The sequence below is a fragment of the Neomonachus schauinslandi genome, chromosome 4 (assembly GCF_002201575.2).
Source record: "Neomonachus schauinslandi chromosome 4, ASM220157v2, whole genome shotgun sequence".
NCBI lineage: Eukaryota > Metazoa > Chordata > Mammalia > Carnivora > Phocidae > Neomonachus > Neomonachus schauinslandi.
Window position 1 is genome coordinate 178,833,787 of NC_058406.1, and position 24,072 is coordinate 178,857,858.

At 35.0% G+C, this 24,072-nt stretch overlaps 1 protein-coding gene across 2 annotated transcripts in view; it reads left to right on the forward strand.

The window, feature by feature from the left end:
* The window catches only part of PHF20L1 (PHD finger protein 20 like 1), a 77,544-nt gene that overhangs the window by 12,010 nt on the left and 41,462 nt on the right, over window positions 1–24,072 (forward strand). The window contains exons 2-8 of one of the 2 annotated variants that reach the window (XM_044914679.1): window positions 5,363–5,534; window positions 5,679–5,763; window positions 9,443–9,531; window positions 9,767–9,844; window positions 14,342–14,555; window positions 15,132–15,257; window positions 20,590–20,672. In XM_044914679.1, the coding sequence (XP_044770614.1) occupies window positions 5,363–5,534; window positions 5,679–5,763; window positions 9,443–9,531; window positions 9,767–9,844; window positions 14,342–14,555; window positions 15,132–15,257; window positions 20,590–20,672 (847 nt within the window). The remainder of the gene's footprint in view (window positions 1–5,362; window positions 5,535–5,678; window positions 5,764–9,442; window positions 9,532–9,766; window positions 9,845–14,341; window positions 14,556–15,131; window positions 15,258–20,589; window positions 20,673–24,072) is intronic. The other variant, XM_044914680.1, reaches the window with a different exon arrangement.

A 24,072-nucleotide genomic window follows, 5' to 3' on the forward strand; every position in this document is an offset into this window, starting at 1 on the left:
CCTGATGTAAGTGAATCAGGACTTGCCCATGTAAAACAGCTGAGCTACTATAGCAATTCATCTGTAATGGTAATTCCCACCTTAGATTTCTCATATTCTTTTTGTGTTTTGACAACACTCGAGTTGATATTGTAGGGAACTCATCCAGTATATTCATTGTACAGCCAACCTCTTTGGTCAGTATTTGGTTCTTAATGGGTTGTGGATTTGGTCCAGAATCCATAGATATTGCTACTTTGAACGGTCTTGTATAAGTGGGAGATAACCAGTAACAGTGTTAAAATGCTGGTATTCTCAGATGAGGCAATAAAGCATTATAAGAGTTCAGAGAAGATGAAAATAATTTTTGTTCTTGGTAATGGATTTGTTCTACTCAGTAATTATAGCCACAGTTTAACTTGACCATTACAGGACTTTGACCACACTAATTCAGAAAGGGTCCTGAGGAGTCAATTGACAGATGATGATAGTAGAATTGCATGTATGAAAATTCTATGAAATTCAGCAAAGATCATTGTCAAATCTTCTCAATATTTCTGAATGCTATTTGTTTCCATTAAGCCTAATAACCAGTTTTAGGGTGGATTATATTTCTTGTTAAGTTTGCTTGTTACACTTGTTCGGAATCAAGTGTAAAAGACACCAGACCTAGGCAGACCTAGAACAATGAAGGCAATCCCTTGTTTTCCACACAAGTAAATATCAGTTAAGCAATGCATGAGTTTCAGACCGGGATTATAGTAGGGGATGTCGATAGTGAACATTTTACAATATTTTGAAGTAACAGATGATAAGGGTCAGAGAGCTCTGTGTAGAATTCTCACACTGAGGAATCATACTTCCGTCTCTTTCTTTTGAACCCTTAAGAAATGCCAACCACGGTGTTTCCTTTTCTTCTTAGCCCTCATTGCTTTAACTCTGAAACCCCACCCAGTCTCCCACTTCTCAGATCTTTGCCCAAATCAGTCATAAGTGTCTGGGACTCACTTCTTTAACAGTTTTCCATGATTTAGCCTTTAAAAAGATGACAAAACAAAAACATTATCACTAGATCTTCCAAATTCATTAAGAAAAATTTTACGTTCCATTCATACTCAATTATAATAAAACAATTGTGCATCAAAATAATGTCGCTCTAGGTGAAGATAGGCATTTGTGAATACATTTATTCAACAGTATTTTTCATTCACTGTGTGTATCAAGGCATTATTACTGTGGGCCATTTGCTAGGACAGAGAGATCATTTCACTATATAGGGACTCTATGTTAAGTTGCCGTTTTGTGCATTTTACATGTATAGCAAAGATTTTGATGTAGGGTTTTTTTTCCTGAGGTGTTAGTGATGAACCAAGTTAAGGGATTTCCTCTTGTTTGTAGAATGACAGGGCATTTTGTTAGTTTGCTATTACAAAGCCCTTCAGTTTGAACCTAGCTAATGAGTCCAGTCTGATGTCCCACTATTCTCCTTTATTCACCCTGCTTGTTGTATAGTTTAGCCAAAGGGAACAGGTTTCCTTGAACTGTCCCTCCAATCTTTGATCAAGAGGTTCTTGAGGACACAAACCTCATTCTGCTTCTCTCTGAATCCTCATTATTTGGCTGATTGCCTAAACTTGGTTTTAAGTAAATGAACATTGATTGGCTAACTGAAAGTGTATACACTTTACCTTTTTTTTGTACCTTGTTCATTAAGTCTAAATCCTAGAAGTTCCTTACCAAGACCAACATAGATAATGTCTCCCAAGAACATTCAGTGAATTCCCCAATTTTCTCTGAACTATTATTAATAGCATTTTATGTAAAATTTTTGTATATACTTACCAGTTTACCATATATGATATAATTACTTTGATATAGGCATTATCCCATTTCTCCTATAGGCTTTTGTGCCAGTTGGTTTTGGCCATGAATACTCTACCATGTGTATTCTTGGACTGTATTACCTATACCTTGGGGGGTTACCAGGATCCAGGCAGATAAGGTATATAAAGAGCAGTTGACACTCAGTAAGGAAAGAACATAGAGCCTACTAACATACATGTAAATATTCTGATTCTTTTCTCTCCTTATCTGACTCTAAGCAAGCTCCTTGAAGGTAGGAGTTAATTATGTTTCCCTTTTCTGTACCAACAGTGCCTAGCAAGTGCCTTAATCTTATTAGATGCCCAAATATATATGGAATGAATGAACAGAAACTTAGTCATTCTTGATAATGGTAATATTTATGGCACTTTTATTTAAGGTTCAAAATTTGATTAGTAAATGTTATAAAAATTAAGAGAGATAATCTTGGGTATTTGTGTTACTTAATTCTTGGCCTTCATCCGAAGTTTATCAATCTCTAGATACTTATGTAAAGTGTATATAACATGCTATAGATTATCCAGAAGCAGTTCCCCAAAATATAATTTTTAGTCTGGTTGTTACCTCAGGCATCCTATCAGTGAACGGAATTTGAAATATTTTCGCAAAACTCTAAGTTACTTAAAAATGCAACCCAGATATAAATGATTTGAACTTACTTGGATTCTGACTCTTTGCCGAATTCAGTCAAGTTATGAAAATAAAGATGCATTTAACTCTATTACTGTGGACCGTTCTCACTTGGAGAAATGTTTTAAATATGTGGAGTTGTTTATATTTGAATTTGAAGGAACCTAGAGAATAAACCCCTAATATTTTGATCAAAAATAAAAAGATGTGATAATAAACATGTGGAATTAGAAATTTATCCATTTTTATAATTGATAGAAAATGTCTTTATAATGGTGAAGTGGCCAGTGAATGCTGGAAAATAAACCAAAGAACATTCTTACCTTTAGGCTTCCCTCAGTGCTAGTGCCAGTTTTTATGTTTCAAGAACCGGAGGAGCAAAAACATACAATCAGAGCAACACTGCAAAAGACAATCATTAAAGCATTGATGCTCAGTGGGTGGGGTAGGCATGTTCACCTGGGGGAGTATGTTAATTCCCTGGGTTTTCTTGTGTTTATGCTTTGCTTTTCTTTTTTAAAAATTTTTTATTGTTATGTTAATCACCAATAATGTATGGTGATTAACATAACAATAAAAAATTTTTAAAAAAGAAAAGCAAAGCATAAACACAAGAAAACCCAGGGTCTCCCCTTGCTTGTCCCCCCCTCCGCTCTCCCCCCCTTCCTTCTTCCCCTCCTGCTATCTTCTTTTTTTTTTTTCTTAATGTATATATTATCTGTTTCAGAGGTACAGGTCTGGGATTCAACAGTCTTGCACAATTCACAGCACTCATCATAGCACATACCCTCCCCAGTGTCTATCACCCAGCCACCCCTCCCTCCCACCCCACCCCCCACTCCAGCAACCCTCAGTTTGTTTTCCTGAGATTAAGAATTCCTCATATCAGTGAGGTCATATGATACATGTCTTTCTCTGATTGACTTATTTTGCCATTTGCAATGACGTGGATGGAACTGGAGGGTGTTATGTTTATGCTTTTCTTTAACAAAACGTTTCTTCATCCATACTCATTCCCCAAAAAAGACTGAGAAGAGTAAGCTCTAACTTAAGGTTATAACGTCGACAGCCTTCTTAGTTCTGAAGAAATGTACAGATTGTCTTTAACATCACTTCTTGTTTGTCCTGAGCAATCCCCGAGTGGCCAGTGTGTGTCTGTCATTGGCCTAGATGTTGGGGGATGGGGGATACAAGGATGGACATGATTCTGTTATTCCTTGAAGCTCACAGGCCAGAGCATGTCCCTTAGATTCCTGCTATCACAAGAAATGTTAATAAGAGTTTTGTGATAAAAGGATTACCTATTTCTTTTACTTCGGTAATAGTAAATGTTTTATCCATGTTGACGGGACCAAGAAGCCTTTCAATAAAGAAAACAGTGTGACTTGTTATCCAGTATTTTCCCACTCTATTTAACCACCAGACCCTTTTGTGGGTCATGGGTATTAATTAAGTTACAAGGCTATAAATGCTCTGCAGCACACAGTTTGGGAACCTGCCCTGAGATGGTTATTGGCCATGTGGGTGCAGTGAGAGCAGTTGGGGCAGGGAGCTGGGAGGTCTTTACACACGGGATTACACATTAAACCAAGCCTGGAATGAGGAGTAGAAAAGGAAGGGGGGGTAGAGTTTAGGGCTAGACAGAACAGAGTGTACAAATGCACAAATGTTTGACAGAGCTCGGTGTTTTTGAGGAAGCCCCAAGTAGTTCAGTATCATTAAACTGAAGTGGGGAAAGAAGCTATACACCAGAGAAGGATTCAGGGCCCTTGAAATGTTTAAGAAGCCTTGAATAGCATGAGTGATGTATAAAGCCCGTAGTAATCAGTTCCTAAAATTTGAAGTTACGTAAGGTCTGTCGTGCTTCATAGTGAAAGCCAATTTTCTGTAGGGAGAAGAAAAGTTCCAGATTTGTCAAAAACTAGCAAAAATATGAAACTATTATGGCTGAATCATCTACCCTGTGCTGCTATTGAATTCTTAAGGTTATTTAATGATAACTTTTTAAAAATTTTTGAGTCATCTGTGAACATTTAATATGATACATTAGGAGCGATGAAGCAATTTTCCATGTTAAAAGTTTCAAGTTAATTTCTATTTTAGAATTTATAGTAGGAGAATCATCACACATAAAGACAGAACAATGTGATGTTTTTATATTTTAGAATTTAAAGTTTAACTGAGCTTTCCCTAGTTATCATTGATGCGCGTTATAAAATATTGGAAAGTGTAGAGAAATATAAAAAACAAAGTGGTTTTGTGCCATAAAGAGACAAATGTATGTGTCAGTAGTTTTTGCTAGACAAATTTGTTTTACATACTTAAAATTCTGAACACAGTGCTGCTACTTTTTTTCGTTTTCCACATTGTGTTTTCCACATGTGTAAATACCACATTTAAAGACTATATAACATACCATTCAATGGATATACCAGTGTTTGTATAGCTGTAGACAGTCTCCAGTTTTTCTAACTAAATTTTTAGATGGTTTCTATTTTCTTTGTTATCATAAATATTTTGTATATATGGTTCCAGAATTGTAATGATAGAGTTAAAAAGTGGGAATGTGTTTAAGGCTCTTGAAGCGTGTTTTCAAATTACTTACCAAAACAGTACAAGTAATTTATATTTCCATTGGGAGTGTATTGAAGTATTTATTTCACTAGGTATTGAGACCAATCATTTAAAAAGAAAAAAAAGACAAAAATAACAAACTTTGTTGGTTCAGTAGTTTAAAAATCTGGACCCATATTGTTTTGTTCATGGTTTTAATGGTAAGCAATATTTCAGTTAAATTATCCTTTTTAATACTTTGTGTAAACAAATGTAAGAATTTTCTCTTGATATGAAGCTCCTTTTTATTTTGGAGGTATCCTTCACGAATTGAAAAAATTGACTATGAGGAGGGCAAGATGTTGGTTCATTTTGAGCGTTGGAGTCATCGTTATGATGAATGGATTTACTGGGATAGCAATAGGTTGCGACCGCTGGAGAGACCTGCATTAAGAAAAGAAGGGCTAAAAGATGAGGAAGATTTCTTTGTAAGTATTAAGCTTTTTCCATTTGCTAGCTATGTAATGATACATTTCAGAAGGAATTCTGTTAAATATTACAAAAGCTTATTTTTATAAAGGAAATGCTTATTTATTATACATGGTATTGATCTTAAAAGTTGTTTAAAATAGGATTTTAAAGCTGGAGAAGAAGTTCTGGCTCGCTGGACAGACTGTCGCTATTACCCTGCCAAGATTGAAGCAATTAACAAAGAAGGTATGTATTTGAAGTAATCTGAGATTTACAATGGGATTAATAGTAAAATTTAACTGGATTTCTAATTTTAATTAATTGTGTAATTGTTACATATGGTTGTTACTTTCCTTTGTTTCACACTTAATAAATTTCCTGCTAATATTCTTTTTTGGGAGTATTTTATTTGTAAATATAGAATAACATGACACCTGATCTACTTACTGCCTAAATAAACTTTAGGAGCAGTAGATAATTGGTTAAAATTGTGCAGCATTCAGTTCACAGGCTTACATTATATGCATTTTATTTCTTCTTCTCTGTTTCTAGTTTGTCGGCTAAGTTATTTTTATGAGCAGTTCAACCAGAATGTGAGGGAAGGTTAAAGATACAAGGAAATTCAAATCAGGTCAGCTTGGAAGTAAAATACAGTACAGTGTTTTCTGAGGAAAGAGTGTGAAAATTTATCAATTTGAGGGTTTCCTTTATTGCATCTTTCCCCTGCCCCTGTTTTCTTCATTTCTATAGATAAAATTGAAAGTTAAGTTTCCTAATAGCCTTTGTGGTATCTTATATGATATTGAGCAAAAATTACTGAACTGATCAAATGTTGAAAATAACACAGAAATCAGGTATGTTAGTGTGACCGAAGACGAATACATCTGTTGGGCATATAATGTATTGAAAAAAACAGAACTTCTAGACTGATTAACTTGGAAAGGTTTGAGAATTAGTATTTAAATTAGTATTAGGAATATACTTAAATATTTTATTTTTTTAATTTCTTACTTAAAATCTCACTCTTAAAAGTTGTAAAATAGTTTACAAGTGTATATTTCAAGTCAGTAATATATTAGTATTCTATAACAAGTTCTTAAACTTGACCACTCATTCATTCTTTTCACTGAAGAGACACACATTGAGTGACAGCTTCTTTGCAAGAGGAGCATTTAATCTAAGTAAGGGGATGCTTCCTTTAAACCTGAAAGACAAACAAGTCAGCTAGATAAAGAAGGAATGAAAGGCTTTTTCAGACAGAAGAAGTGGTATATTGCAGAAGAACAGAAGAGAGGCCTTTCACTTTTTAGGAATTGCAAGACTTTGGTGTGACTGGAATGAGGGAGTCCTTTAAAGGGAATAGAATATCAGAAGAGGTGGGAGAGAGAAGCAAGGATCTGTGTATGCAATGTCTTGTTACAGAATTTGAATTTTATTTGGAGGTGATGGGAAGGAATCGTGGAAGGGATTTAAACTGAGGAGATTTAAAGTAACAAACTTGAGAAAAAATGGGAGCTAAGAGCAGATAAAAGGGGAAAACATTTAAAAAGAGATATATTAAAGAATGTTAGGTGTGGGAAAGTAAATCGTTGCTGTCTGGCTAGAAATTATGATATAACTTTACAAAGGCCTATTCCAATTTATTGCTTTAAGGAATGGAAATAACATATATGGCTATGATTTTACTACCTACCTCTAGTCACCTTACTCCAGGAAGAGTTGAGGGGCATCTCTGTTGTCAGGTTTGCCGGTTACTTTTCCTTTTCTGGTCTGGCCTTTATTTCACTGTGCACTTAGACTTCTTGAGAGCCCATATCCTCCCTGTGTCTTACACATGTGCACTCCCTAGCTTTTTGTCCAGAGCCTAACACATAGGCAGTCAATAACAGTTTGTGGAAGGAAAGGAGGAGGTAATGGATCAATTCTGTTGGATAGTAAATGGACCCACCCAAAATAAAAGAATATGAAGCACAATTAAACAACATTCTCTATTTTAAGGAAGAGCAGTTCCTTTAAGAGTGGAGAGCTTTGAGACCTTGCCTCCATGCTTAAAGCTCCTTGGGAGTATAACATATACAAGTCCACGTATACACACACATGCAATGCACTGAGAAGCAAAGGCCTCATATTTTATCCTATCCCGTTTGTCAATGGGCATAGAATACAGAAAATTAAATTTGTATTAGTGGAAGAGTGAAGACACTTATTGTAGTTTCTGCCATTTCAGGAGGAGTTTAAGTGAGCCCTTAGTGAAATATTGGCAGATGTAATTTCTTTTTAAAAAAATCTCCATTGGAGGTATTTGTTTTGTGATGTCTGTGTGCCCCACATGGTGGATGAGCCTGCCCAGCCCATGACCCCAAAGAAAAACAAAGCAAAGGAAGCCTTCAAGAGGCTTTCTGTTCACTGTAGAAGCTAAACAAAACTAACAAAAATGAACGTTTAGGTGTTTGAAATATGTCTTAGGGAAGTTGAAGAGGAGGGACAGATTTGTAAACTGGAGGAAACAGGGGAAGTGTTCATATTATGGGTGGGATTTAAAGAGCTGATCCTTGAAGAGTAGGTTGGAGGGAGGAAAGGAGAAAGGCATCATGAGAGCCGAAACAGTGTGATCAACAGTGGGGAGGGATGAATGCCCAGCTGGCGTAGTGTGGAGCCTACTCTCCTCTGCAAGGCCATTAATGAAGAAGGAAGAGAACAGTTGTGATGGTAGTGTAAGGTGCACGTATGGATTGGTATTCTCACAATTTTCCCAGTGTTTTTTTTTTTTTTTTTAAAGATTTTATTTATTTATTTGAGAGAGAGAATGAGAGACAGAGAGCATGAGAGGGAGGAGGGTCAGAGGGAGAAGCAGACTCCCTGCGGAGCAGAGAGCCCAATGTGGGACTCGATCCCAGGACTCCAGGATCATGACCTGAGCCGAAGGCAGTCGCTTAACCAACTGAGCCACCCAGGCGCCCCTTCCCAGTGTTTTTGTATCCTTGCTACTCAGTGGATTAGTTTTTTTCAGTAACTTGGGTCTACATCTTTATATCTTCAATATTGTGAATTATGCTAATTATAGAAAAGATGAAATCAAATGATGTTCAAATTAGAAAATTAAGGAAAATCTTTGTACATATATATCTGGCTTTGGTGCCATCTTCTAAGCCAATCATAGTAATCATCACACTTATTGTTCATACTTCTTTTGTAAAGGTCAAGTGTCTGTTTACTTAAAATGGCTCTCAGCCCTCATTTGTACAGGAAATGATAGAAAAATATTGAAATTTCTTAAGTATAAAATCTATGTAGTTTATACATTTTGTGGTAGTACTGACTTTTGTTGACTTGAAAGCATGACCTCTGTAACCCAAAGTGAATATACTTTGTGATTGTCATGCAAACAGGGTCTCAAACCCTAAGAGCAGAATAAGTGAGTGGGGAAGGCATGGGGTTGGGGGCGTAGTTATGGCTGTGCTGCTGCTTAGGGGACTGCTGTGGACAGAGCCTTCAGCCTCTTGGAATTCAATGTCTGTCTGCACAGCAGCACTTTCACCTAGATGGTCTGTAAACTCTTTTCTAGCTTAGAAGCCTGTGGATCTGATTCTTATTTGCCAGTTCGTTAATACTGTGAATGGAATGATCTCTCCTTGAGTAAATGATTTTTTGTCTCTATATCAGTTCTTTCTCTCTAAAAAGAAACTTTCAAAGAGAGCAAAGGATAATTCCTATAGAAATATTATTTATGTTTGTAAATAATGATTTTATTAGAGGGAAAGGGAAAATAAACTTTAACCCACTTGATGGAGTTCTTAATGGGTGTGTTTGCAGTTACTGCAATTACAGTGTATATACTTCTGTCAGGGCATTACTTGTTAGATTTCAAATGTTGCTGTAAGATTCAGTTGTATTTTCTAATGATTCTGACTTGCTCCTGTTTCAGGAACATTCACAGTTCAGTTTTATGATGGAGTAATTCGTTGTTTAAAAAGAATGCACATTAAGGCCATGCCCGAGGATGCTAAGGGGCAGGTAAGGGTGTTCAGCATTCCTAGCTACCCAAAGGGATGTCTTCTTGAATGGTGACCAATCAAAACAAAATTTATATATATATATTTTAAAGTGAACTAATTGTAGGATTATGTGCTGATAGCCCCAAATAGCAGCAAGAAAAAGAAGCTTAGAATGTAAGATAAATTATACACTTGATTTTTGCTTCTTTGGCTTTAGACCTGCTAAAGTTATAGGTCACTAGTTTCTGTTCCAGGTGAAATCCCAGCATCCACTAAGCTGGTGTTGTCCTATCGACCCAGCTGGATCGTGTAACCAGTCTATGGGAAGTGAGGTAAGTGCCTTTTTTTAATTTCATTTTGTTTTTCCTGGTATATAGTATCATTTAGAAAGTTAATTTTTAATATAAAATTTATATTGAGCTTCTTATCTTCTTCTTTCCTTTTATAAATCATAGTCATTAATCTTCTTTCAAAAGGCGCTTACCTGACACTCTGTAGGCTGTTTCAGGTAGGGCTCTCTGAGTCATGGGATGTAAGCAGTCTATTACATGCTTTGTCACTGCTCAAAGCAAGAAAGAACGGTAAGCATTTAAAGGAGAATCTGGGATGAAGTTAAAACCATGATTCCATTGGTTGAATATGTTTCCTGAAAGATTGGAAAGAAAAGGTGCCAGTAGAAATTTAAAATATTTTCTTTTATGTTCTGCTGTTATTTGGGATTTTCAGCACCTGGACCTACAATTAATTTTAAGAATTGAAAGTAATCTATAAAAATGTCTAATATGGAAATATGCTACATATTTGTTCCATACATGTGCAGTGAAAAGTATCATTCTGAAATGTGTTGAAATCATCTGGTCAGCTTCAGCCAAATGTGTACGTTTAGTAATCTAGAAATGTACATCACCGCATTAAAAAAAAAAAAATGATTCCTGATATCTTCGGAGAAGCATGATTGTTTTAAATCACCTGGTTTTCAAAAATTTAGTTTTGCAGTCCTCAGCTAGCAAATTTTTTTTCCCCAGTTAATACGGAAATGCAATTTAAAATGGAGTGCTTTTGATTAGGAAATTGCTTTGTGTCTTCTTACTTGTACGTATAAATAAAATGTTCCTTTGAGCATTCAGTGGTGTGATTTCTTGATTACTGCATAGAAAGATTGATTAAAACATTGGGAACTTAGTTTAATATATATCTTTAATTAAACAAAAAATATTTATTTATTTTTTGCTTTAAAGCTATTGTTTTATTCTGGTTATTCAAATGTTTGTGAGATGGCACTAACCCTAAAACTTCATTTTTTTTCCAAAGTGATACACTGAGCCAATTTTGGTAAAGTTACAAGTTATAAAAATTAATTTATGGGATGTATTGGGTGTTTACTTTTAGTGAATAATTACATTATGACGTATATTAACATGAAAATCAATGCCAAAATATAAACTACTGAAAGAAAATAGGAGTAACGCTGTATTTCTTTTTTTTTTTTTTTTTTTTGAGAGAGAGCGAGCTTGAGAGTGTGGTGCATAAGCCAGGTTGGGGTGAGGGGTGGGAGCAGATGATGCAGGGCTTGATCTCACAGCCCCGAGATCATGACCTGAGCTGAAATCAGGAGTCGGAAGCTTAACCAACTGAGCCACTCAGGCGCCCTGAGTTAACACTATTATTTCTTTTAATTTGCATTTTTCTTCATAATTTTTAATTACTAGCACACTAAAATATTTGTAGAATTATTTTTTATAAAATGGCCTCATTTTAGAAATGTCTTTTTTTCCCCAAAAAGTTTTTGACTTGTTTTCGTGTAGGAAATACACTAAGTCAGGTGTTGTGTGGGCAGTGCTGAGAGAATCCATCTTTGCGTGTATCTTAAAAATTTTGAGTACTTTGAGAATTCCTTTGTAAAGATACACAGTAAATTTCTTTTACTAAATTAGCAAAGGATAAATAGATGCAGTTTGGAAATATATTCTCTAAACTTTCTGTAGCTTTTTCTATCCTATTTTTTCTTTTTGCAAGTGTGCTGATCTAAAACTCACTAATGTTAAAGGTTTGCTCTTAAGGCCCTCTACTATTTATAAAACTTTTTTTGCATACATTATTTAATTGGGGTCTCATAGCAAATTCTTTGACATAGCTATGACTGATACTTCTATTTCACAGTTGAGGAATTCAGAACTTAGAGAATTGAGTGACTGACATAGAATTTTGCATAAGTGTAATGCACAGAGTGACTCTGAACTCAATCCGATTTCTTTATTGTGTATTGCTCTTTTGTCTACAGGGAGCTTTGAAGCAGATCATTAGTTCTAATTCATGAAAGGATCACACCAGTTATTTTTAATAGTGAATCTTACCTGTTTAAAAATAGAAGGGCAATATAATGGGAGAATTCTTTAATGACACAACTGCAGTGATTCCATGATTAACAAGTCATATGATCAGGAACTTTAGAAAAAAAAAATCTGATTGCACTTTTAAGAGCAACAATACGAATCTCTCCCAGTTTTCTGTTCATTGGAGAGAGAAAAGAGGTGGGGATGGAATTTACCTCTGGCATTTTTCAGCATTTCTCTAACAACTTAAAAATTTCCCCACAATGTGGAACAGAGAATTAAGCACTCTGCTCTTCATAAGACCTTACAGGTACGATCTCTGCTGAATTTGGCACTTTGCTAGTTGGGCTGTACTTTGTTTCTCTTTCTGCCTTGTTGATTACTCTCTGTCAATTTCATTGGTGGTGCTTTTTTTTTTCCTCTAATACTCAATGTCAGTCTCCAGGCTCAATTTAGCTGTAACCCTTTGACTTACTCAGACTGCTCCTTGCCCCTTGTGCCTGTTTGCGTACACTCTGATTGCCATGGCTTTGTCTAATGGTTTTCCTCTCCCTGGCGGTGCCCATTGACTCCTTTCCTTCTGCCCTTTGCCTTGAAGATTCTTGCTGCAGGACTCACCTCATCTGTCATGTTTCCTGAAGCCTTCCAGTAGCCTTTGTCTTAAATCAAGATTAATCTTTTGTTTTGTTTTCTTCCATGGTATTTTGTTTATTCCTCCACTGCCTCTTCTATCACACCGTCTTATAGTTAATTTTATTTGCCTTTCAGTTCCTTATAGGTAACAACAAAAAACATGGCTCTAAGTAAACCTGGGATTGGACAGTACTGGTTTATCTGGTTTGTTTTGTTTTGTTTAATTTTGTTTTTTTTTTTTGTTTGTTTTTTTTTTTTTTACAAACTAGAGACATAAATCTGTATTTCACAACTGTGTCTTTTTAAAGATTTTTTAAATTTATTTGACAGTGAGAGAGAGTGAGATCATGAGCAGGGCGGAGGGGTAGAGGGAGAAGCAGACTCCCTGCTGAGCAGGGAGCAAGGCGGGGATGTGGGGCTTGATACCAAGACCCTGGGATCATGACCTTAACCGACTGAGCCACCCAGGCACCCTGTGTCTTAATTCACTTTCTAATAATACATGTACTGGGGACACAGTTTAAATACTGAAAAAGCTAGATGCTGGTCATCTTCCAGGCAGGAGCAAAGGTGTGGTCGCTCCAGGGCCTTTCAGGCAGCATCTCTTATAAATTGTCTCATAAATGCTTAGCATGCTTCTTGGCACATGTAGCAAGATATTCAATAGAAAATTGGGTGAATGAATGTGTTAGGTGCAATCACATGATAGTTTAGTTCATTTTAATCATGGAGAGAACGAGACAGATTTTGTTTGTTGGTTTATTTTTAATGGCTTATTGTCTTCACCGTATATTTTCAAGACTGAGCAGCCATCAACCTAGATCACCTAATGATTGACTTCTGTTAATGTAACCTGTGAAGTAAATGCATTTGATGTTGTGAAGTAGTTTTTAGTTATGTGGGCTAAGAATTTAATGTATTACCCATTTTGGTTGAATTTCAGTTGGTCTGAAGCTTAGTGGTCTCAGTGGAAGATTAACTGTAGAGATAGTACAAATACTTGTTTTAAAAAAATCTTTTTTTATTGTGAAAATTTAAATGTTAGTACCACTTTTTAAATATCTTTTCATATTTTTTACAATAAGCATTTTTAGTTAAAAATAAAATAGTAATATTAAAAATTATTTAGCAACAAACTGAAAATACACAGGAAGAGTAAATATTTGCATCTCAGAAGAATGGTAATCAACACAAATCCTAGGAAGTTGAAGAGGGAGGGAAATTAATCTGGGGCCTGACAGCATGTATTTCACCTTGATCAAATCAAGTGGCTCTTTTTCTTTCACTAGTAATATTAAGCTGTTGCGGTAAATTCGTGTCCAAACTTTCAAAGCTTTAAAAATTAATAAAATCATACCTTGAATTCTATGAAATTGACCATACTGTGAGTGGTACATTCTTCCTAACAAGGAACAGTAATTTGTTCAGTGGAAATACATTTCTTTTAATCTTTACAGAATTGCAACGAAAGCATTTTTCTCTTCTGTTAAGGTTTGTTGTATTCAGAAAAGAAATGCAATTTGCCACTTGAATCTAAAGTACTAAGAGCATCATGTAGTGTTCCATATTTGTTAGAGGGTTGCCTCTATTATTTTAGATTTTATTCCTGTGAAAACATACCAGAGAAGTATTTGTTACTGAATATTTTCCGATTTCATGTAAGGTTATACAATCCAACTAACCCATTAGATCATTAAATTTCATAATCACCATGTTGATTTATCTTGTAAATATAATTAATTTGATTTTTATATTTGTGTGCGTGTGAGGGTAGCTTTGAAAATGTGAGACATGTTTTCATTAGTGTAATTAAATTTTGATTAATTTTTAATACTTCACATGTTTTGTGTTTTTCCTTTGGAGGATTGGATAGCTTTAGTCAAAGCAGCTGCTGCAGCTGCAGCCAAGAATAAAACAGGGAGCAAGCCTCGCACCAGCGCCAACAGCAATAAAGAGAAAGAGAAAGATGAGAGGAAATGGTTTAAAGTACCTTCAAAGAAGGAAGAGACTTCAACCTCTATAGCTTCTGCAGAAGTTGAGAAGAAGGAAGATCTGCCCACATCTAGTGAAACATTTGGTACAAAATATGTTCTTACGTTCATTCTTTGTGGCAGGGTAAACTCGCTTAGAGAGTAAGCCAGACCCCTTAGCTACCTGCAATTTGAGGGTGTGGTCAGATGATTGGGCTCGTCCCTCGCATGAATGGTTAACTTCTACAGAAGTACAGTTACAGAGCTGAAGTTTACTGGTCTAATATGGGTATTGGATAATGGGTGACCTCAGTATTCTTGAATAGAAATGAGTTAAGATTTTGACTTTTAAGTTCTTGTTAGTAGGCTTTGGGGTATTTGTTTTGTGTTTTTTTTCTTTAACTTTTTAAGTGCTTCTGCATGTATTTTGGTATGTAATATGGAAAAAGCAGTGAGTCATTTTCTTCCTGCTTTTCTTTCCTAAAGAATAACTGCTTAATAGTTCTTTATTTCTAATATATTAGTTTGGAGAAATTTGTGTTTCTTAAAGTTCTGTGTTAATCAGTAGGTTAAAAAAAATTAAGTGCAAATCATTTTTACTATTTTGCTATTTTAAAAAAAAATCATGTTTTTTAACTTTGGATTCTAGATAAACTCTCATATATGTATTCTATTAAAAGTAGGACTTCATGTAGAGAACGTTCCAAAGATGGTCTTTCCACAGCCAGAGAGCACATTATCAAACAAGAGGAAAAATAATCAAGGCAACTCATTTCAGGCAAAGAGAGCCCGACTTAACAAGATTACTGGTAAACTACAATGATTCTTTTGGGGTGGGGGGGAGGATAGGAGGGTTTGATTTTAGAATAGTCTGCTTTTAATAAAGTGAAATGTATCTGTGGTTTAGTGTAACAAGCTGGTCAACAAGAAAGACAGTTACTTTATGGTTCTTCAAGGTCAACATCCTCCAACACTGTCAGCTTTTTCTGTTGCGAAATGTGAAAACTATCACATATTTTCTACCTACCTCACAGGGTTGTTGTGAGGATTGATAGGATCAAATGTGATGAAATTCCATAGTTTTAAAATCACCTGGTAGGAGTAGTTTCTATAAACACTGGATCATCTGCCTTTGTCAACCTGTGGTGACATAATCTCTGCGGTTCTAAATATTATTATATAAACATTCTTACTCTTGCCCGGTCTCATTAAAGATGGTAGCAAATAAGGGGGGCCTGGCTGGCTCAGTCGGTGGAGCATGCAACTCTTGATCTCGGGATTGTGGGTTCAAGCCCCACGTTGGGTGTAGAGATTACTTGAAAAAATAAAATTTTAAGAAAAAAAGTTGGTAGCAAAAATGGTTGGAAAGATGAATGCTGAATTAAATTTAGTTCCTGAATATGTTAATTCCCAAAGTAAAAGTACTTTTATAAGTTTCTCAAATTTCTTACCTTCAGGTTGGTCCTTAGAAGCTCGTCTTATTTTTCTGGGCTTTGTTGTAATTTAGAAAGTAGGGTGTTAGGATGATGAAAACTCTGGAAATCCTAGCCTGGTTAGTGTTCACAGGAGAAGAGATTTAAGTATCTGAAGCAGGGCCAGTCATACTAGGCTCTCTCACTTCCAAGACCTCTTCAGTCTAATGATTCTAGTCTTTAAAAAAATTGTAAACATACTTAATTTTTCTGAATATATGTTAAAAGGGGAATTAAAATAAAGTATTTAGTCTTATCTTCTTATTTTAAGGACAAAGTGTTTCTTAGTGTCTTTGGCCTAATAAAGTTATATAAACCTCTGTTGGCATTCTTTTAAATAATATGAAGAAGCTTTGGTTTCATTGTCAGATCAAAGAATAAATGGAAATTAGACATGTTGACCATTTTCTGAAGAATAGAAGCCCATTGAAAAATGACTCTGCAGCTGAGGGTTCTTTAGGAACCACTGTTTTATTATAGTGTTCATTTTAAGTGATTATAATTGGTTTCAACAGGTGAGAATATTTAGTCTTTCCATTTGTTAATGTTATTTTTGTGCCTTTTTCTGATAAAGGATATTTTTGGCCCTAGGACAGGAAATATTTCAAATGAATTCACCCATTGCACCTTTTCCTTAGAAACTGTTAGCTTTGGAGAAAGTCAAATTGTTACCCGGGTGATTGTTATGATGGCAGCTTAAGACTTCGGTTTGGCCCTAGCAGAGTGGAAACTAGGGTTGCATACTGTGGCAGAAGAGGAAGAGCACTTCTAGCCCCTGTGAGACAAGACTGAAAGAGCGCTACTGGAGGGGCCAAGACCAAGGGAGATGAAAGTGACACTGACGCTGGGTGACTGCCAACTTACCAGCCTCAAGGGTTTTCCTGTAGTCTGGATAATCTGCTTTTAGTTTCAGGCAGTCTGTTCTCACAGGTGCCTTACTGAGAAGTTCAAGCCCAACATTTAAAGAAATAAAAGAAGAAAACAGCTCAGTGCACAGCAACGTATTATTTACCTGTGGCCTTGAAAAGACAATAGTGGGGACAACCATTTTACCGTGTGCCTCAAGGAAATTCTAATACTGGTTGCTTAGTAATACCCTACACCTTGTGTGGAGGGACTCTGTCCTCACATCCCCTTGGGAGTCTCAAAAGAACAAGTGATAGTTTGGCAGCAGTAGAAAAATGTAAGATTTTACAGATGTAAAGTCATTATGATTTTTCCCTTTATTTCCTCAGAAGATTTGAATGTATGATAATCCTTTTAATAGTTCATCTTTCTGTATTTCTGTGTTCACCTTGCAACTATATCATGCCAAAAGAGAATAGATCTTAACAAGATTGTCTTCAGTGGTTGAAACTCAGGCTTGTTTCTGTGCAGTAAATTTCATTTGTAGACCATAAAAAGAGAGGAGAACTACTATAAAATAGTGATTTTGTTACAGAATTATGGTGTATTTTAAATTTATCAAGCTCACTTACATGTGTCTTTTTGCCTCTTTACTACTGAGAGGGATAGGGCTATGATCATGGCAGCATCTTAGCCTGCTCTGATGTATTCCCCCATACTCCATTTTATTTATTTTTGAAACCATTCTAGCTGGAAATATGTGGACCAGCCACTGGATAAATTTAATTGATATATTCACTCTCCTTCTGTTTCCTCCCTCATATACACACCCTATAGAGATTCTAAAGCCTGATTTCTCTTTAGGGAATGGTAGGTATAAGATGGCTTTTTTGAAGTTTCCAAGTAAGTACATACTTGAAATGATAGTTGCACAGCTTATGTATGTTCTTCCAGAGACTTATTTTTCATTATGTAATGTACCTTATTGATAGTTATATACTTTACGCATGCTGATTTAGAATTGACAATTTTACAGAGCGATTCCAGAGTCCATACTTTGAGACAAAGTAGCTTGAAGTTTTTCAAGCGAATTTGAGTAGATTTTAAAATACAGATTGTCAAGGGAGTAAAAGAAGAAACAGCAGCAATTGGTGCATGGTCTGTTTCTACTAGTTCTAGGAGTTCTAGAATTTCAGCCAGCTTAGATATGTGTGTGCAGCTTAAGGAATTTTAAAAATAATTAAAAAAAACCCAGAGGTTTGAATGAGCCAGTACATGTTACTGATGATAATTTCAAGAGTATTTGATTCTTATTCCCAGCAAGAACGTTGTGTTTTGGAATCCCTGGTTGAAAAGTGGAGCACAAATTTGACTACTTTTTCTTTCCTCCCCTTTGCCATTCCAGGGTACTCTGGCCTCCGTTCTATTCATTCCTATTAGCAGAGAGAGACAACTATGTATTTTGTAGATGAAGTACAGTATTGAGAAATTGTGACTTTGTGGGTGTGACTCATGAATATTTGATATTCTACTTTTACCTGATACTTACATAATAATCTTGAAACTGCATAATGCATCCTGTTAAGATAATTACAGATACATTCTTCTGGAGGAGGACCTGTTAGTGATATATTGATAAATAATAAGTATTTACAGATAACTAAAATTCATTTGTATCTCTTTCACTTAACTCTTCTCATTTTCTCAGGATATTGCATTTCTCCCCAGCATGTTCGCAGGCCAAGAAGACAGATTTTGGACAGTCTCTTAAGGCAGCGACTTTCCAAAGCTTTTTAATCTTGTCTCCTTTTGTTGTTTGTATTTGGTACCTCTTCTGTAAGATAGCATGTATATAAAGTATGAAAAGCTTTTATCGATTGTACTGGACGCATTTGAATTCTCAGGATGCCACGTATTGTATTTTCTGATCTAATTTTGAGTAGTTTCTTATTAAATGCCCCATTACTTTTTATAAGAACATTACAAAGCTTTATTTTTCATTCACAAACCATTAGGTGGGAATTGCTTTTAATTAATTGGGTCTGTAATACCCTAATTTAAATTCACGAGTATGTCTGAATTATTTTGTTTATTTTAAAGCTTGTGGTACCTTATTTTTAATTTTGTAATTTGAGATCTCTTCTGTGCGTTGATGGGATTTAAGAAGTATTTCTGTCATCTATATGAAAGGAAGCAAAAGTAAGATAAATTTAATAGACCGAAGAGCAAAATATTTGTCCTGCTTGAGTAAACCTTAGAAGTGGAACCTCTACTCAGTTTCCTGCAAAAGAACTTGATTACCTCTTTTCCTTTTTATTTCAGTAGTATTGATTCTCAAAAATATTAGCTAGAGAAGAAAAACCTAGTGAACGTGGTTTTAAATGTTAAGGAAATATCCCATGCTATATCTCTTTCAGTCATCTAAAAATATGTTCAGAAGTGCTGTTAATATAACTAGGATTGAATTTATGGTTTGTAAGCTTTTTGTAAAATTATTTCTATATTGGGTTTTTCCCCCATTTAAATCTATACTTAATATTGTGTGAGCAAACTATATAGATTGTTATATCAAACTAGACCAAATATCCTTTTTAAAACCAGTAATGTATCAAAATCATTGTTTTACACTCAGCCTTTTCTATCTTTACCACTTGGTTCTAATACTACTTTAAGGGTATGATTTTATCATAGTTAGATTACTTAACATCTGTGAGATTGTTATCTGAAAAGCCAAGAGATGTCGCCACGTGGATAGCTTGATGTTATGTGGCATTTGCAGGCACTTTTTCCTCCTATTAAGTTTGCTGTAGACTGCTTCAGTAATATGGATGGTATAATTGCTGTAGTAAGTTCACTGTTAGGTCGTTGATTGTTAAAATTACTTCCTTTGAAGCCGAGTTTTTGTGTAACCAACTTTGAAATGACAGAGGTGATTTTTGGTGACCTTTTATGTGCCAGTGGTCATCAGCAAAGACATACTTGTTATACAAGTTTGGCTTCATTGAAGGTACCTGTCAGGTGCTTTGCAAAGTATCTTGACCAAGTAAATGCCTTTAATTTATAAATTAAGGCAGAGTTTTAATGTCTTGCAAAGTTATTTTATATACTCCAGATGAAATATTTTGTCTTCTAAAATTGAGAATTAGTGATACACATTGGAGAAAACTGGAATTCCTAAATTATTTCATCATTTGTAGAATGAGGCTATACTACTAAGCTCAACTGTAGGAAGGGTCTGCCCTTTTTTCCTGTTAACATAAAACAGACCCATCAGTGTTTTTGGCACTTTTGTAAGAAGATAAGGTACAGTGAGGTATAGGGATAAACCCATAAAGCTTAGGTCAAAGGTTCCAAGTGGAATTAAAAATTGGGAGTAGTTTTTTTTTTTTTTTAAGCTAACAGCAACAACAACAACAAAATCTTACATTCTAGATGCTTGGAAGGATTTCTCAGATCTTAGTATTAACTCTATATATTTCAGTTGTACAGACAAAGCCCATATTATGAGTATTTAAGTAAGCTTAGGTTTCTAGATGTTAAGCCATAGACTTTAAAATTTTTACAGACTAAATGTGTATGAGTGTGTTTTTTTTAAGGATATCTTTAGGAGTAGTATTTTTCCAGAAAACTAATTGTATAAGCATCTCTCAAGTTCTGATTTAGTCCCTTAAGGGTGTTTGTATTTTGAACAAGTAAACTTTTGAGAATGTTTGCTTCCTATATAGTAAGAAGGATGGGGGATTTCAGCTACTAAAATTTGGGGAAGTTAGAGTGAAAGTCACTAATTTTTCTAATGAGCAATTTCTGTACAATTTTTCTCAAGGTTTGTTGGCATCCAAAGCTGTTGGGGTGGATGGTGCTGACAGAAAGGAAGACTGCACTGAAACAGCTCCAATGCTGGAGCAGGTATGAAACGGTAGCGTTTGATTGTTTTCAAGGTCCCCAACTGGAATGCTCACGGAGCTAGAGTATCCACGTAATTGAAATTGCCCTTGTGATCAGATATGGGAATAGGAAGCTAATTAATGGATGATATATTTTTAACTCTGCCTTCTCCCAGGTATACAGATAAACTACAGACTTCGTTAGTGTTTGTTTTCAGTAGACTGGCATTAAAGCCTCTGTCTCCGACATTTCTTGAAGGCCCGGAGACAGGCATCCCAGGGTATAAGCTTCCAGCTGGACCACATTTAACTAGCTTACAAAAAGACCCTTACACAAATACTTTTAATTTGTGAGTTAAAACAGGGTTTTTGACATCTAATAAAGCTTCTTTTGTAAGAAGTTTCTTTTATATTGTAACAGTTGGTGTTGTTAGACTGACTATGTGTTTTATGAATTGATCAATGAGCCATACATTTTTGCTAGGATGTATATTTTAATAACTACAAAAAAAAAAGAATTTTACAAAACTATGAAGGGTCTGTCTTTAAACCACCTAATAGAGGAATTTAAAAGCGAAGGTTGCAGTTGCTAGATTTTGCCTTGGCTACCTTCAGATTCCCACAGTACCTGTACATAACGAACTGTGCATGCTTTTACATTCTCTAAGGGCTTAACTTCTTGGGCACTGTAAGACTATAAGAACACAGTAATAGCCATAAATGGATTTCCTTGGTTCTCCTGTTTTAAAATCTGAGCCTTAATGTAGTTTTAATATATCCTTTTTGTATTAATTTAATTTTCTTTATTAGTAGCCTAATAAAGAAGACTTTAAAATGAGTATCTTTTGCTCTTCTCTATATGCGTTTTAAAAAATAGTCCAAATTTAATTGATATTGTATTGAGTTTTTCAGGGTTATTTTAGGCCTGATTTGATAACAGTGCATTGTTTTGGTGCCTCCATTAATGTTGTATTAAACCAATGGTCTTTTAAATTGATATGTCAGCGAATCATGCCTTCTGATTTTCTGTGATCATCAAGCGGTTAAGTCTTTGCCGTTACTGTCAGTATATCAACCAAATTTTAAGTGATTTTTTTTTACTCTGTATTACTATATTCAACGTCCCAGATAAAACAGTATTTTGTATTTTCACCACTGTTTATGGTATTCTCAGAATGCAATAAATCAGGGACTTGGGTAATAAAATGTTTCTGGAAAATTCATTACAATGTCAATCTTTCATTATGCACAATCCTGCTGCGGTGAATGTGATTGTGAAAATTACTTACTGTTAGCGTAAAGGGCAGTGCCCATTTCAGAGATAAGTACAGACAACAACATTCTGAAATTGAGTTTAAAAAAAAAGAAAAATTGAGTAACTCGGCTGTTTCTATTTGCATAAGTAAGACATTTTTGAGAGTCCTTGCCAGTTTTGTAACAAAGAGACCAATAATCATTACTGAAAACTTTGTAAGTTATTTTAGATTTTTAAGGAACATAAGTGCTGTTCCCTCATTTTTTGTCATTCAGATTGATATCATTGTGAAAATGTTTTGTAACCAAACTCTTAATTTTTATGCTGTTTGCCCTGCTTCAAAGTTAAAAAGCCGAGTTATAAAACTCTCAATTACGAGTATTGGTATCTACTCCAGACTTAACGGAGAGGTATTGATTGTCACTAACCTCTGTTGTCTTAATGAGTAAAATAATGTCGCTCATGACATAGATTGATAACAGGCCTATAGCCAGAACTTACTGTGCTAATGGATTTCCTTTATTTACACTTTTAAAAAATTCAAAGTGTGGTTTTGAACCCCAATTCTCAGATATTAATTATAGCTTATTTAATTGTATTAGGGAATTGTCATGTTATATTTACTTTTGGATAAACCTGCATTAGATGCATAATTCAGTAAGTTTTTAAAAATGTTAATTTGTCCTTGTTTAGAAGTTAAGCACCTTATCAAGATACTAATTTAAGTTTTAAAATCTTGTTTTATAACTTTGTAACTCGAGAGTACTGGATGCTGTAGTGATGTCTCTCACATATGTGAAGATGAACAATAAAATTGTTTATTTACAAGTAATGGCTCTAATTACTTTTCTGGCAACACCTTTTATGATAAGTCTAGGAATCCTTTCCATTTATGGAGTACTTTTTCAAATGATTAATCTGCACTTATACACATGTGTAATGAGTAAATTCAAGAATAGAAATGATGACAACTGAATGAATGGGACACTTGACACCAGCCCTTTTATGTGGTATGTCTGACATGCCACATCTGTAGGGCATCCAGAGGTGCCCTACTTAAAACCAACTGTACACCAAAATTTGAGTGCCTTGTATTTTAGTGGGAGCAGAAGGCTGTTTGGTCCCCAGACAATGATCTTTCATATTCCACAGAACTGCAGACTGCTGACCTGATGGTCACCCCTCACAAAAGATCAGGAAGTAAAAAGGTTTCCTGGGGACAAGCATGTTGTTCATAGTGCTAGCAATTTGATTCTATTTTATAGAGGCCTATCTTAGTATGGATTTTTTTAAAAAGTGTATCTCCTCTTTTGCTCTCAGATACGTGTGTCAGAAAGAGATACAGCATAGGCATTCCCACACCATAGATTGTAAATCCATCCAATGTGGCTATTCTCTGTTGTCTTTGGACACATTCACATCTATTTCTACATAGGTAGGAAATTTTACTGCCAAATGAATAAAGATATCCTTTATGAAAGAACTGACAAAGTTCTGATTTTTTTTTAAAAGTATCAGTTGGCAGGAGGAAGGTAAAAATTCTCATCTAAGAATGCGACGTATTTTGTTTTTAAATCCAATGTTTTTAACTTACACTTGGTTTTACTCCTTGGTTTTTTTTGTTGTTGTTGTTGCTTGTTTTGTATTGTTTTTTAGTCTTTTAACTCTGTATTGCTGGTGGCTTTGATTTCATGATGCACTATGCTTATGAAACTCTAGCTTTCAGCACTAAAATGAGTTAAAGATAATGTTTCGTTAATTTGGTCATTGTTTTCCTGTTGAGATCTTTCTTTAAAGGGAAACTGTCTACTTAGATCTCTGCATTCAACTTGATAAAAGAGATTGTTTTATAAGAAAACTTCTAAAAGTCAGAAGCTTAAATGTATTCCTCTACTGCCCTAAAAAATGAAGATACTCTTTATTTACCTAATTGTTATTAAGGTGTAGTTGGTAATTATGGTTTCAAATGAGATCTATTTCACAGTGTAATACTGTGAAAATCTTTGTCCATCAAGATAAAATTTTATATTCTGAGAATATTAGGAATAATATATTTTTAAATAGTCAAACTTAGACTAAAAGTTGACAGCATCCCTTTAAAGATAGCCTATTCAACTTTTAGTTAATAATTTGTGGGGTTCTTTTTGGTTTTTCATTTGTAATAGAA